Source organism: Manihot esculenta, chromosome 17 (assembly GCF_001659605.2).
Source record: "Manihot esculenta cultivar AM560-2 chromosome 17, M.esculenta_v8, whole genome shotgun sequence".
Taxonomy (NCBI): domain Eukaryota; kingdom Viridiplantae; phylum Streptophyta; class Magnoliopsida; order Malpighiales; family Euphorbiaceae; genus Manihot; species Manihot esculenta.
In genome coordinates, this window is record NC_035177.2 from 32,028,082 (window position 1) to 32,042,740 (window position 14,659).

Consider the following 14,659-nt stretch of genomic DNA (forward strand, 5'->3'; position numbering starts at 1 on the left):
AAAGGAGATGGAAATAAAAAGGAGAGGAGAAGAAAACAAATCCTTATTAGAACACACCTAATCAAAATCCATTTTTTGGATTACAAAACATCAGAAATTAAGGATGAATAGCGAAGTAATTGTAAGACACTAGTAATAGCTTCAAATTCGACACCATTAGAGTCCTCAAAACTTGAGGGATATGCGAACACACATAAGCAATATTAAAAGCCTAATTCTTAATGAAATTAATGTTATCAATTGATAAAAAGCACTTAAACAAGAAAACATCCAAAGTGAAAAATTAAAAATATCAATAAAAGAGATAAAATTAGATTAAAAAAGGTTCTGTTTTATTAAAGAAATAAAAAAGAAAGAAGGAAAATAGAAAGAGAAGGGAAGAAGCGCCATAAAAGATATATCCCTCTATTAAATATTTTGTAAGAATTAAATTTAATTAATATATTTTCTAGCAATTCTCTTATTAAAAATAAATTTTTTAAAATTATTTTTACTTAAAAAATATTTTAAAATGAGTTAAAATTATACAGAATTTTATAAAAAATCTTTTAAATTCATTAAACTTCGACTGTGAGAAACTTCGAATTGTTCGTATGAAACTGCTGGATTAAACGTTTTTTTTTTTAAGAAATTGAAATTTAAAACTTTAAAAAATTATTTGGATTTAAATTACATAAATAATTATTTTTTAATTAAACATCTTGAAATATGTAAATTTACGAAGAATGCATGGATGAAGAAAACATTGTGAAAATAATTGTAATCAATAAGATTTTATTTTGAATTTAATAAAAATTTAATTATTGAATAAGGACTGATAAATTACATAATAGAGAATAATTTAGCGAATAATTTCATAGTAATTAAATAAGAAGTCTCAAATAATATGCAATTTTCTTGATAAACTGTTTTCCTTTTTAATTAAACGATGAATACTTTTGGGAAATTTTTGTATGTACTTATTTTATTTTAATAATAATAATTTTTAATTTTACAAAAATATTTTTTTATTTGTTTCATATTATGATAATTAATACATTGACTAATTAAAATCTTTTAGTAGAAAAAGTGGAGACTCAATTTGATTAAATAATTTGTAATTAAATAATTTAATTCTTTTTAAATTATTTTTTAAAAAATTCTTATGAAAATTCATTTGAATTCCTCTTTTATTAAAATGAATTATAGAAAATAATGAGTTATCCTTTAAACAAACTATAGGATTTCTAAAATTAACATATAAAGTCTGAAACTATTCAAAACCATGCAATTAGGTCCAAATTTGCTGTAAGAAGAGTTTTACCATTGTTTAAAAAAAGAATGAGAACAGCTCTTCCTCTCCAACAAGCTTGAAAAAGAATTGTTAACAATTTTAATTAAAATATCAATTAACCAGTATGTTGATAGATCTATGGTTAACAATTACAATAACTCTGAAACTAAATGAGTTAGTTAATCTGCTTACTGCTTCAATATTGGGAGATGTTTGAGAAGCAAACTGAAATTTTTTTTCGAAAGGAATTAGAGTTTAAAAGATTTAAACTCTAACGAATTTTATGCAAGAAGGATAATTAACTAAGGAATTTTTCCAAGCTTGGAATTAAGAAAACTCAAACACAAAAACCTCAACCTAGAAAAATGTCCACGAAAAAGAAGCCTATGGATGAACCAGCGGATAGACTTGACCCAAACAAGCTTCAGCCAACCCATGCTTAAAAAAGCTTCTTTGCGCCAGTGGAATCATGTTGACAGCAGCTCCATCTTAATTTAATATTTCTTTTAAAACGTCTGCTTGCTACTGACCAGCTTCAAGGAATAGGGGGGATTGCATCAGAGACACCGTGAAGACACAAGCTCAAACCAAGTGTGGTTAAGCCAGGAATGGATGGAACAGAGACACAGGCTCCGGAGGCCTTATGGGAGAGGAAATGAAACACCAAGCTCCTCCTTCTCCTGCCAACTTTAGTTGGACTCGTCGGATCTGCCATCCAGGCAAACTAGCGGCTGCATGCAGCAGCCCCATTGCTTTCCAACCACTGAAAAGAAAATCTTCTCTAGTCGAGGTATTAAAACTCTCAACAGGAGACTAAATCCAGCCAAACAAATAAGTGACTAAATTTACTGAATTTCATCCTTTAATTCAAATTTGTAATTCAAATTTGCTAATAAACTTAACGCAACCGTATTCAATTAAAAATCGATCGAATAGAATTAATTTAAAATATTTTATTACCGTTAGTATACTAATATTGTTTAAAATAAAAAAAACTTACCATTCATATTTATAATAAAAAAAATTATATTAGACTTCATTGATTTATAAAAATAATTTGTATTTGAAAAATATTTTTTATAAAAAATATTTTTTATAAAATTTTTTTAAAAAATAAAATAATTTATTTTTTATTTAAAAACAAAATTTATTAACAAATTAATATACAAAAATTTTAATATATGAAAAATTTTAATACTCAACAAACCTTAATAATAATAAAATTTAGTTATTAAATAATAATTTTCTATAATATTATTACACTGAATAAAAAAATTTCGGAAAATGCAGGAAAGAGCATAAATTACCAATATATCCCTTTTTCCTTACATGTTCTCATTGCCACATTTCAATTTTACCAATTTCAGCCACAAGCTTTGCTCTGCGGCCATGGCGACTCGTGCGGCATTCTTCCACTCCTCTTCACTGCCGAGAACGATTCTCCTTCCGTTCTTCCACCGCCAAACCGGTCTCCGTACTTCCATTTTCTGTTTCAAGCAATTATCCTCAACCCCCCGGTTCTCTTCCACCTCAAAACCTTCTACAGTGGTGGTTCACTCTCAGGCCAAGCGAGGCTCCTTATTCAAAGAAGGCGAAGTAGCTTCCCGTAAGCGGCCCTCAAATTTCATACTATGAAATTATTGTTATTTATAATTTTGTTTCTCTTCTGATATTTTCGGTGGTTTAACTCGAATGTTGCTAGCTTCTGATCTTCATTTCGAAGCACCGCTTAAAATCGTGGAATATCCAGACCCTATACTGAGGGCGAAGAGCAAACGAATTGATACGTTCGATGAGAACTTGAAGAAGCTGGTTGATGAAATGTTCGATGTAATGTACAAGTAAGTGTATTTTGAAGAAGTCTTTTCTAAGTGATCATGATGGCGGATAATTATTCAATAACCTGGTAGACGATGGAAGTTGGTATCCTGCTTTGTGGTTTGAATTTAGTTGTTCTCTGTGGGTGGTTCAGTTATTTGCTTTTGCATTTTAGTTGGAAATTATTGCTGTTACTTGGAACATAAATGTTTTTCTCCCTCAATTTGTCATTACCATCAGGGATGTTCATATGAATTTATATCAATGTGCCATTCCTTGATGCTGTTGTTAGTAGATAGATGCTTATAAATAATCCTTGCTACTTACAGGTTGTGAAAAATACTTGTTGGCTTCCTTTTTAACAGAACGGATGGTATTGGGCTCTCAGCACCCCAAGTAGGAATTAATGTTCAACTTATGGTGTTTAATCCAGTTGGAGAACGTGGTGAGGGAGAGGAAATTGTTCTCGTCAATCCAAGAGTTAACAAATATTCAAAAAAAATGGTGCTTTTCAATGAAGGTTGCCTATCATTTCCTAGGATTTATGCTGATGTTGAGGTACTGTCACTGCTTGACTTTTGCTTGAAAAGGGTGTCTTTTCAAATTTAAGTTCAATTGGAATTAGCGACAACTCAGCAAAAAATGTTAATTTGATTGTCTAATCCTTTATTAATGGTCCATATTAACAACTAAACTTTGAATAACTGGTTGCAGTGTAGTTTTTACACTTTTTAAAATACTATTTCACCTGTCAAATGGGCTGGATTCTTAATCCATTGTTATAAAATTGTTCTGCATTGTTGTGACTACTGATTTTTATATTTTGATATATTCATTGTTTAAACAGTTTAAAAAGCCAATTTACTTATTATATAGTTTTGAATTCAATTTACTTCAATTGAATTTATCTTTTGTTGTTTGGTTCAGTATGATCCTCGAGTCAATTTAGAATATCTTCTATTTTATAACTGCAGAGACCAGAATCTGTAAAGATCGACGCAAGGGACATTAATGGTGCTAGATTTACTGTCAACTTGTCAGGTCTTCCTGCACGGGTTTTCCAGCATGAATTTGACCATTTGCAGGTCTTTTCTTCACTTTAGAGCTTATTTATAACAGAAGATTATATATAAGGATTTGCTACATTGTGAGTTTTGCAAGCTACAATTGCATTTATATGTCTTTGAATGCCTATCATTGAGGATTCTGAGTGGATTTGGCTACACTACTGTACACATATTACAGCTTCTATATACATAAAATAAAGATAGATTGCTAAATTAGGGGTCATAATTTTCTTGAGCTCAGGTTCAAATGCAAGATGGATTTTTGTTTTGTTTGACAGAGAATGTTCCTTGCAGCACTATTTTTATATTTATTTTTCAAAAATAAATATTTCAAATGCTAGTATTCTCTTAACGCATAATATTACTGCCCTTTTCCCACAATTTTATTTGGATCCTCCAAAAGAACTATCATATTGTTGGTTAAGTTTACTGCAAATCTTTTGAAGATTTTTCATATTGAAGTGCATGTCCAGTCTAGCACAGAGACACAATTATTCAGACCACGACCTTACTATGCTCTTCCTCAAGTTTTCACCTCCTGTTAATTCCTTTTTATGTGTGTATACTATAACCAAGCTTCCAACAGATCTATGTTGTTTTTTCTTCTGTCAAAAGTTAAGTGTTTGTCTTTTTGCTAAGATAGATCATTATCTTGCAGGGGATTCTGTTCTTTGATAGAATGACAGAAGAAGTTCTTGATAGTATTCGTGGAGATCTGCAGGTGAGTGGCAGGGTGCAAGTTGTCATAACTTCCAAATGCCATGAAAATATTTTTGCTATACAGAGCTAGACATGCTTCCCAGTTGTTTCATTACAAAACTTTAGCCATTGCATGAGAGTGACAAGCAATTATAATGTTTGAACTCCTATTTCGCAATCCAGTTACTGACCCTTTTGTAATATGCTGCCAGAAACATGTAATTGCAAACATGTATGTGATTGTGAATCACAGATCAGGACATTGTCTTTCTCCATTTGCTTTATAGGAATATCAGATATTTGTGAATTATAAAGGGTTATATCAAATTTTGGAATCCAATATAAAAGAATGGGTAAAAAATCCTGCTCTGCAGTAGTGATCGTTTCTTTGCCATCAATAATCATAGTGTAGTTACACCTTAAGATAGACAATCTCTCACCCATCGAACATGTATGGAGAGATTAATATGAGCAAGTGTACATTGTTTATGCCTGGATAAGTATACTTGTAGCTGCTGCAACAATATACTGTATTTCCAAGTGCAGATACAAATGATTTTATTTCTATTTAGACATTTTACAAAATCTAATTGTGTTATTGTGTTTTTGTATAGTTTGGTTTGTTAATGTTGCTATGGCAAAGAAATCCATATGTAAATCCTGGATTATTATCAGGCTTTTTTGTGGATTGGAATAATGCATTGCTTGGTACTTATATATTTTTGACAGGCCTTAGAAAATAAATATGAGGATAAGACTGGACTCCCAAGTCCTGAAAGAATTGAAACACGCAAAAGAAAGAAGGTTGCTGTTGGTTTTGGGAAATCATGATTGCAAATATGGGCTTTTTCAGATGCATCAGATATATAAAAAATGTATGAACTGAATAACTGATTTTTTTTAAATATTATTTCTCTTGCTACAGTTTTTCCCTGTTTATAATATTTTGTTCGATGTGGTATTTTGCAGAACAGGTGAACTTTAGGCTGATCCTGCAGATCTTGTGCCTCAGAATTTGCGGACATTGAACATGAAAGCACATGTTACAAGTTGGTGGTTGCAATAGATGGTTGTGTTGCAAGTAATTGACAAAAGAAAGTAATTGCATTAGCTTTTAGTTGATATATCATACATGTAATGAATGTTTATAGCTTGTATTGTTTGTAGGGATATTCCATTTGCCAATGCATACACCTGTCCTAAAAAATTGTTTCTTCTTTTATTTTTTCTTTCCCCTTCTGATTCATTCTTTTTTTTTCCCTTTCTTGCTTTTATATATATATATATATATATTTTTTTTTTTTTTTGGGGGGGGGGTCTTATTGTACATCTGTGCACGAATGTCTCAGTTTGCTTCACTATCCCTTATATCTTCATTTGTTATGCGTTCTCCAGTGCCCAACTGAAACTGATTTTTCTTTTAGACTTCACATGTTCATCATCTGTGGTTTACTATCATAAAGAATGATGTCATGGTGGAATGGAATCTTAGGGTAGTACTAGTAGCTTAAAGCTTATATTTATTTATTTATTATTGATCTGAAACAGGAAAATGGTGGGATGTTATGTATAAAATGTGAACCTACAGATACAGAATAACGATAGTATATATTCTTCCGGAAGACATTTGAGTACTGATGCATGCATAGAGCAACCTTCTATGTGGGCGTACAATATCAATAGCCATATGTGTAGATAACTAAGCTAAATTCAGCAATATACAACTTTCTTGCTTGATTTGCCTGATTGCAAGCAGTTAATTGGAGGGACAGTTGTACCTTTCAGATCTCCATATGTGTTCCAACAGAAAGGTTGGGAATCTTCTCCAACTGACTTCAGCTCTATAGTATCTAGTGATACACCAGTACATGGCAAGTTGTCACTACATGCAAAGTGTATAGGATTTCTTGTATATGTGCCTTTAATGTCCGCATAGTTTATGTTTGACACAGCCACAGCTGAAGATTCGTTTGAGCATTTGCTGCTATCACAGTAGAATTGGTCAATCATGATCGGAGTTTCAACTCTAGAAACTTGAATGTTTGAGAATGTGATTCCTTGCACTGAGCCTGATCCTCCCTGCAGTAGGTAAATGAAATTAATATTAGATGGTTGCATTCTATGTGATATTGAACTTCATATTGGGATACATTTGGATGTTGTTGGTATTCATGCCTGCCATGTCTTTATCCTGACACCAGTTAATGTGTCTTGTATTGCAATGTCCCGCACAGTGACGTTTGAAACACAAGCTTTGGTGTTGTCTTTTCCAAGCCCTCCGATGCTGATGCCATGTCCAGGTCCGCAATTTACATTGTGTATGTACACATTTGAACATCCAGTTTGAATAGATATACAATCATCCCCTGTGAATGCTATAGAAATTAATTACTTTATCCAATTTGATGCATGTAGATTTGATGAGGAATTTAGCCTATGAGACAATCTTATTCTGGATCCTTGCTTAATCGTCTAGTGTGTTTGGGTGTTCCTTTCAGTAGTTACTTGTTATTATTGCGCTACTACAAAAAACAACATTCATTATGGATAGTAGGTTTACTAGTTTAATTCCTGGAATTACCACAAGCAAGATCAGTGCCATAGATGAGCACATCTTGAGAGTTCTGCAGGTGAATTCCATCTGTGTGTGGGCTGTTCCCAGGGGATGCAGCAGTGAAACCATAAACCTGAACACTTGTGCAATTGTCAAATTTGAGGTGAGTTTGAGGGCTGTTTTGAATTGTTATGCCGGTGACAGTCACATCAGTGCTTCCATAGAACCTTAGAGCCTACAAAGATAGAACTACACCTTGAGCAAAAACATTTGTGATTCTTAAGGAAGGATTTGTGAGGAGGAGGCTTACTGTTGGCTTGGTGCTAGGCATTTTTTTTCTGAGTTCATTGGTTACCTGCTAGATACCATTTGCAGAACAGGGCAGGGTTATTTCTGATAGAAGTTGAACTGGCAACTACTATTTAAATTTAAAATGAGCAGTTTTTTTTTCCCGTTTTTTCCTAATCCTTTACCTTCGAGTCTGGACTGTGTGTTGGTAGATCATTCCACCAGACTGAGCCTTGTCCATCAATGACTCCTTTACCTTTGATTGTGATCCCTTTAATTGTTGTGAACTCAATCCATTGTAAAAGCTCTGATTCCCAAGATCCAGGAGTAGTAGGAGCTATGATTTTACCATCCAACTGCGTGAGATCACAGTTTCAATAAAAGTTACAATCACCAATAAGGAAAAAATAAATACTAGTCTATAGTTTCAACCCCCAAATTATATGCGGCTTGTGGATAGCATGCTATTTTCTTCTTTTTGTATTTAAACAAAATAGTTGCGCTCACAAGAGTTTTTGTAAATCTTACCTGAAATACAATGTTTTCTGCACAATTAGGGCCTGAAAAGGATATTGGGTGGAGAAGGAAAATAGACCCAGATGGAACTACAATAGTTGATGCCTCAACATTGCAAGCAGCTGCCCATGCTGCCTCAAATGCCTGCCTCACATGTTAGCAGTTTAAATTACAAGTATAAGAATTCCCAAAAGAAAAAGGAAAAAGATTCAAGGTCAGCCTTCCACTAGTAGCATATTACCCAACCTTTTTAGTGTCACTCTCCTGCTTATTTTAGGAAACTGTGATTGTCTTGTTTAATATTTGACTTTATTTAACTGTTGCTCACTTCCTTAGCAGGTGCTACTCAAGATGAACCCCATTTTACTACATTGTTCATATAGGGAATCATAATTTTTTTTATACACATGAAGACACCCCTCTTCATATTTTATTAATTTAAATTTTGCTCAAATTAACCATAACTTTTGATTTAAGTCCAAATCAATCTAATTTTTTATCCAAAAAAAAAAGTTTAAATAGTAATTTTCAAAATTTTATTTTAAAAATATTAATTTTTATATTTTATTAATAAAAAATTGAAAAACTAGCATTGCAGTTTTTTTTTTTTTTTTTGCTATCATGATTGGACTGTTTGGAGCTTAAATCAAAATGTATTGATTAATTTGAGGAAAAAGCTTTTAAATGGGCTTATTTGGACAGCTAAAAGTTCATGGTTAAACTTTAGCTTTCTTCCTGTTAAAAGCAGACCATTCAATTTGTGACTACAGATTTCATAGGAAAGAAAACACTTCCCTCTTCCAACTCCAAATATAGAATCATAGTGTGCACAGTCAATACCATCACAAACTTAACAAAAATCCATAGTTTATCTGGATTATGACAGGCAAATAACTGAGAATCTAATACGTAAGTGACTAGCCAACTTGTTTAGCTTTGAATGTCTATATTGCTTGGTACTATATTGGATTTTGAAATGTTCAACCTTCTTATATGCTATTCATAAGGGAGAAAATGTGTAAAAGCTTCATGAAATAATCACCTTTGTATCATCTGTATGCCCATCGCCTTTAGCCCCATAGTCAAGGACATTGAAAGTTGCAGAGCTCTGTCCTTTGTGTGTTTCCATAGTTTCATCAGGCGAAATGTAATAAGAATCCATGAACTTTGTCAAGCTACTGCTATGGTGGTGGCTAACTCCATGAAGTTTTTCTTTCTGCAAAAACTGAGAGTCTGCTGGGGCAGTTTTGCTTTGCCTCCAGTATTTGCCTTGTCTTGCATGGCAAGGTTCAAATCTTGAAGACCAAACAAACAAAAGAATGATGAGGATGGTGATCAGTGAAATGTTTTCAAGATTGAAACCACCCATCTTGTTTATGTGGAAGATAAATCTTCTCTTTAATTTAGATGGCTTATGATGATGAAAAAGAAGATAAATGGATCCTCTGTGCTTGCCAATGTGTGAGATGGGTTGATTTTGAGATTAGTGGGCATGTATTTATAGGGAGAAAGTAGGCTCAGCTCATGGTGCTATTTAGGCATATGATACACAGATTAAAGATAGCTTCCTTCTTCAATATTCTCTGTTTGTTTATTTGTTTCCTATGTTTTGATGTGTATTATATTATTGATTGTTTTCTCTCTCTATTCTTCTGTTGATTCACTTAGTTACTTGCATGACCAGCATAAGCTTATTGACAATAAATGGAAAAAAAAAAAAAAAACCTATCTTATTTCAAATTCAACTCACTTTCATTCCTTAGCTTAAGGTGGTTGTGTTTTATCACACCAAATCCTGTAAATTATGTTGTGAGCTTTTAGCTTCTCATGAAGATAACATTTTTGCCTGATGCTTGCTGAATAAAATCATATAGGATGTTGGTTTCTGCATTAAATGATATACTATTATTCACTAATAGTTTAGATTCGGTTTTATTGATTTTTTTTTATGATCAAACTTGAATCGAATTAAAATAATTAAAAATTTTGAAAATAAAAATTAAAAAGAATAAAAAATTAAATTAAAAATTTAAATTAATTCAATTTGATTGCTTTTTTCTGTTTAAGCATTTTCATTTTAATTATAAATAAATATAAAGGGTGAATTATAAAAATATTTTTGAATAATATCAGTATTAACCGGTTGATTTTTATATTTTTAAAAATATATTAAAATATATAAAATTTTAATTTTATTAAATATTTTTTTTCTTTCCATCAATTTAACTAGACTTTTGTAAAACATATTTGTAGTAGATAGATCTTTAATATATTTTCTTAAAATAGACAGACAATTTATAAAATACAGATAATTTAATATATATATTTTTTAAATAGACGAACAAAAATGTTAATGGAGACAAAATTAAAGGATTAAACCATTTATTTGAATTTTGACTACAGAATATGTTGGAAAATACTAAGAACGTAAAGGCAATAACAGAAGTACATGAAAATTGAAATTTAGGAATGCTTTAATAAGCTTTTCAAAATATAGGATTAATTTGTTAATAATAATAAATTTTAAAGTTATATTTTTAAATAAACTCATATGTATATATTGTTAAACGTGAGCATCGACATTAAGCTTGCTGCTCATAACATTAATTGTAGTGTAAAGAACTCCAAACTGACTTGTAAAGATAGTTTTAATAATATATTAGCTTAAGTGACATGTGGGTTTAATTTCTATTTTATTAATTAAGGTTCAAAATCTTAATCACATTTTAAAAAAAAAAATTCGAATTCATTAAATATGACTGTTTATAATAAAAAAATTTTTATTTATTATCTAACAATTCTTCTGTTTGAAATGAAAAGAGTTCATTTTTTTTTAATTTTTATTCAAAAAAAAAATAAAATCTTGAATAATTTTATAAAAATTTATTTAAATTATTTTTTTTATAAAATAAATCAATGTCAAATAAAGGATGGATTAAAGAAATTATTTTTCAAATATTTTATTTGTCATTCATCGGTTGTGATGCTAATAAAGTAGTGGTTATAATATTCATATATAAAAACTTTCAATAGTAATAATAAGATTCTCAAAAAAACTGTTTTTATTTTTTTATATAGAAATAATTTTATTGATAATTTTTTTAAATGCTTTAAATGTCAAAAAATACAAAAGGAATTTTTAAAAGATCTTTTATATAAAAACAAATGGAGTTCAAATGTAAGGAAAATATGATACAACCCATAATTAGAGAGCAAAGTCTTTGATATGATATCCATGTTTTCTGCAGAAAGCTATTTCATGAGCTCTAGCCAACAATGTTCAATAGCCAGGTAATGTCTGAATTTTAAAGCCTTGAAAAGCGGCTACAGACAAGGCAAAAATCTTTGAACTTAACATTCACATTGAAAATGACAGTTAAAATGCTGTTATAATTCAGTTAATCCCAGATATTGTGGCTTGTCTCTTGGGATTAGACGGCTACGTAGCTCAGCTTCTCCACATTCAAACACAAAGGTTTGCTTGTTGCCATTTCTATGACTCTTTCCTTTGTCAACCCACCTTATTGGACTTAATTAGATTAATCTTTTTCTTAATTGCCCTGTGCCATCTCCTTTGATTAATACTTGCATTAGGTGAATCTCCATTTAGACAAATTCTTTACTAAAGTTTTTTTTTTTCTCTCTCTCGTCCTCTGCTGGTTCTTCTAGGGCTACTCCTGCATTCTCTACTATCCTGTGTAGCTCTCTCTGGCCTTTTGGGCAGGCAGATCGTTTTCTTTTCGGCTCGAACCGTGAGTTTTCCTCTCTCTATCTTGGTCAGGCGAGAGTTTTGTAAATCATTGTTTTTTTTATAAAAAAGAATTTAAATTTGATTTTAAATAATAAAATAGTGGGATAGATAGCCAAGAATTCTGAAAGAATTAGTTTAATACTGTGCAGTTTTATAATTTTAATTTTTTTAGGACAGCTTGGATTTCTTTTCCTATACTTCACCTTTAATTTAATCAACCGTATTTCAAAAGCTTAATTATAAATGTTTTGCACATTCTATGTATGCATAAAAATTATAAAATATTATTTATAAATTTATAAGAATTCAATTTAATTGATTTTTTATAAATAAAATATTTTTAAAAAAAATTAAATGTTTTATTTGAAGCAATTTATTTGTAAGAAAAAATTTAAATAATTCTACATAGTCATGCATAAATTATATTTCCTTTAAATGAAATTTTATTTCAATTAAAAGAATTAATTTTTTATTTTAAATAAGAGAGTTGATAAAAAAATTTAATTGAATTGAATTATTATAAAATTATTAATTTTAAATAGAGGATAAATTATTTTAAAAAATTAAAATCTTTCATGATTATATAAAATTCATTTAATTTTTTTTCTTTAGATAAGTTTTCAAACAAAACATGTTTTTCACCAAAATAACTTTTTTTTCAATTGTTCATTTTTCATCCTAAAAATAAAAAAGTATTAATAAATTTATATATAGAAAACCCATTGATATTAATAGAATTATTAAAAAATAACATTCTTTTTGAGTAATTATTTTCTTAAAATGTAGTCTAATTATTTAATTAAGAAAATACTTTCTTTAAGTAATTTTTTAAAATATTCTAAAGTTAAAAAATAAAAATATTTTATTAATCCAATTTTATTTGAAAAGTTTATTGCAAGCTCAAGAGCGGCTAAGATCGTTCAATGCCGGTGATGGGTCAAATATTAAGGTTTAGGGTTTTTTCTTTTTTCGAATATTAAGGTTTAGAAACGGAGATGAGATTTTTTTGTCAAAACACATGTTATTACCGGAAATGTAGTACTGGTCTTGTGAATGAATTATTACTCCTTGTAGATATTGAGGTGATTGTTCGTATACTGCTTAGTGTTCTTCCTGGTGCAGATTGGAAAAATGGGCATTTTAATAAGTAAAGGACATCGATTATTAAATGAGAAATAAGTCTAATTAATTTTTTATTATTTTTACTTAAAATTAGATAAAGTTAACTTTTTTATTAATTAAACACATTTAATTTTACTAAATAAATTTGTTCGAGCGTTTAATATAACCGATTTAATTTTTTTGTCAATTAGGCCTTATACTTTTGTTAAGTTTCAAATAATTTTTTGACTTAATATAATATTATTTTTTAATATAGTATATTATTTTATTGTAATTTAAAAAATTAAACAATTAGTATTTTAATTTAGGATAACTAAAAAAAATTATATATAAACTATTAGCATTTTAATTGATATATACTCTGAACTATAAAATTTAATTAACATATTCTAAATTAATCACCTAAATTATTTATATCTTATAATTAAGTTTAATCGTTAAACTTTAACAGAAATATCATATCATTGTTCTAATCTGTACTAAAAATTAATATTTTAATGTAATCTAAATGGATAATTATTAAAAACACTTCAAACTTTATGAATTTCAATAATTATACCTTTTTTTTTAATAAATATATCACAAATGAGTTTTTTTAATTTATTTGATTTTTAATTTTAATTGGATTTATTTTATAATTTCGAATGATAGTTTTTTAATTTTGGTACAGTCCTAGCAGACAGTTTCTGGTAGTGTGGCCTAGTCAACAATTTTAACCACATTTCAAAATGGAGGGCGAGGTAGAGGAAGAGGAATAGACTCTTTTTTAGTAGGTTCCCAAGGAGAAGGTCCTTCAACATCAGTACATATCTTCAGCATCAGTACATATCTTCACCATGACACAAAAGGAACCTAACATATCAAACACAGTGGTGTCCAGTAAACTCATTATTGGGTATTTGGATGTGTATGCTCTTATGAACCCATGTGCCTCTTATTCTTTTGTTTCTCTGAGGGCCATAGGCAGTTTGAGTTTGATAGTTTCTAGGCTAGAGTGTCCTATTTATCTCAGTGGGCCCAAGTGTGATCCATCTGTGATAGAGAGTCAGTATATCAGTTCAGTTCAGTCCAGTTATAGTTGAGGACAGGTACCTTCCAACTAAACTTGTGGTTCTAAATTAACTGATTTTGACATTATTCTAGTGATGGATTGGCTCTCTACTCGTAGTGTTACCATGGATTGCAAAGATAAGGTAGTTAGGTTCATAAAACAAGATGAATTAGATGTTGTCTTTCGAGGGGACAAATCAAGTATACCTAGAGGTTTGATATCTATCTTACAAGCTCATAGGTTGCTTAGGAGGGGTTATCAAGGGTTTTTTATTCACGTCAGTGAGTTTGATAGTCAAGTCAGAGAACCAGCTTTAGTGCCTATAGTTAGAGAGTTTCTCGATATTTTTTAAACGATCTGCCAGGTTTGCCACCCAATAGGGAAATAGAGTTTTAAATTAAAATATTATTAGGAACCAGACATCTCTATTCCTCCCTACAAGATGTCACCTACCAAGTTGAAAAAGCTAAAGGAACAGTTACAAGAGTTGCTAGATAAGTGTTTCTTCCAATCTAGTACC

At 30.1% G+C, this 14,659-nt stretch overlaps 2 protein-coding genes across 5 annotated transcripts; one reads left to right on the top strand and one right to left on the bottom strand.

Annotated features, from left to right (window-relative positions):
- The first annotated feature begins 2,599 nt into the window (after positions 1 to 2,599).
- LOC110605621 (peptide deformylase 1B, chloroplastic/mitochondrial) lies at positions 2,600 to 6,945 on the top strand. 4 transcript variants are annotated; one of them, XR_002486421.2, is made up of 8 exons: positions 2,600 to 2,879; positions 2,976 to 3,114; positions 3,457 to 3,649; positions 4,066 to 4,176; positions 4,817 to 4,879; positions 5,587 to 5,732; positions 5,827 to 5,955; positions 6,810 to 6,945. XR_002486421.2 is itself a non-coding variant. In XM_021744253.2 (7 exons), the coding sequence occupies exons 1-6, from the start codon at positions 2,603 to 2,605 to the stop codon at positions 5,686 to 5,688; spliced, it is 885 nt and encodes a 294-aa protein (XP_021599945.2). In that variant the 5' UTR covers positions 2,600 to 2,602; the 3' UTR covers positions 5,689 to 5,732; positions 5,827 to 6,081. The 4 variants fall into 4 exon arrangements, 2 of the variants coding, with proteins under 2 accessions (XP_021599945.2, XP_021599946.2); XR_002486423.2 differs by lacking the exon at positions 6,810 to 6,945 and adding an exon at positions 6,643 to 6,778; XM_021744253.2 differs by lacking the exon at positions 6,810 to 6,945 and having other exon boundaries at positions 5,827 to 6,081.
- On the bottom strand, positions 6,166 to 9,890 carry LOC110605622 (polygalacturonase At1g48100). Its single transcript, XM_021744255.2, has 7 exons — positions 9,258 to 9,890; positions 8,228 to 8,359; positions 7,885 to 8,055; positions 7,722 to 7,766; positions 7,439 to 7,646; positions 7,033 to 7,223; positions 6,166 to 6,936 (listed from the first exon to the last, which is right to left on the bottom strand). Exons 1-7 carry the CDS (start codon positions 9,582 to 9,584, stop codon positions 6,568 to 6,570), a joined length of 1,443 nt encoding a protein of 480 aa, XP_021599947.1. The 5' UTR covers positions 9,585 to 9,890; the 3' UTR covers positions 6,166 to 6,567.
- Between the last annotated feature and the right edge of the window lie 4,769 nt (positions 9,891 to 14,659).

Excerpts from the sequence above, each read along its gene's own strand:
- LOC110605621 (XM_021744253.2), top strand. The coding sequence starts at position 2,603 with ATGTTCTCATTGCCACATTTCAATTTTACCAATTTCAGCCACAAGCTT. Across the intron at positions 2,880-2,975 it reads AGAAGGCGAAGTAGCTTCCC|CTTCTGATCTTCATTTCGAA; the intron begins GTAAGCGGCCCT and ends GAATGTTGCTAG. Across the intron at positions 4,177-4,816 it reads ATGAATTTGACCATTTGCAG|GGGATTCTGTTCTTTGATAG; the intron begins GTCTTTTCTTCA and ends ATTATCTTGCAG.
- LOC110605622 (XM_021744255.2), bottom strand. The coding sequence starts at position 9,584 with ATGGGTGGTTTCAATCTTGAAAACATTTCACTGATCACCATCCTCATC. Across the intron at positions 7,647-7,721 it reads TGCCTAGCACCAAGCCAACA|GCTCTAAGGTTCTATGGAAG; the intron begins GTAAGCCTCCTC and ends CTATCTTTGTAG. Across the intron at positions 7,224-7,438 it reads TGGCACTGATCTTGCTTGTG|GGGATGATTGTATATCTATT; the intron begins GTAATTCCAGGA and ends TAGCATTCACAG.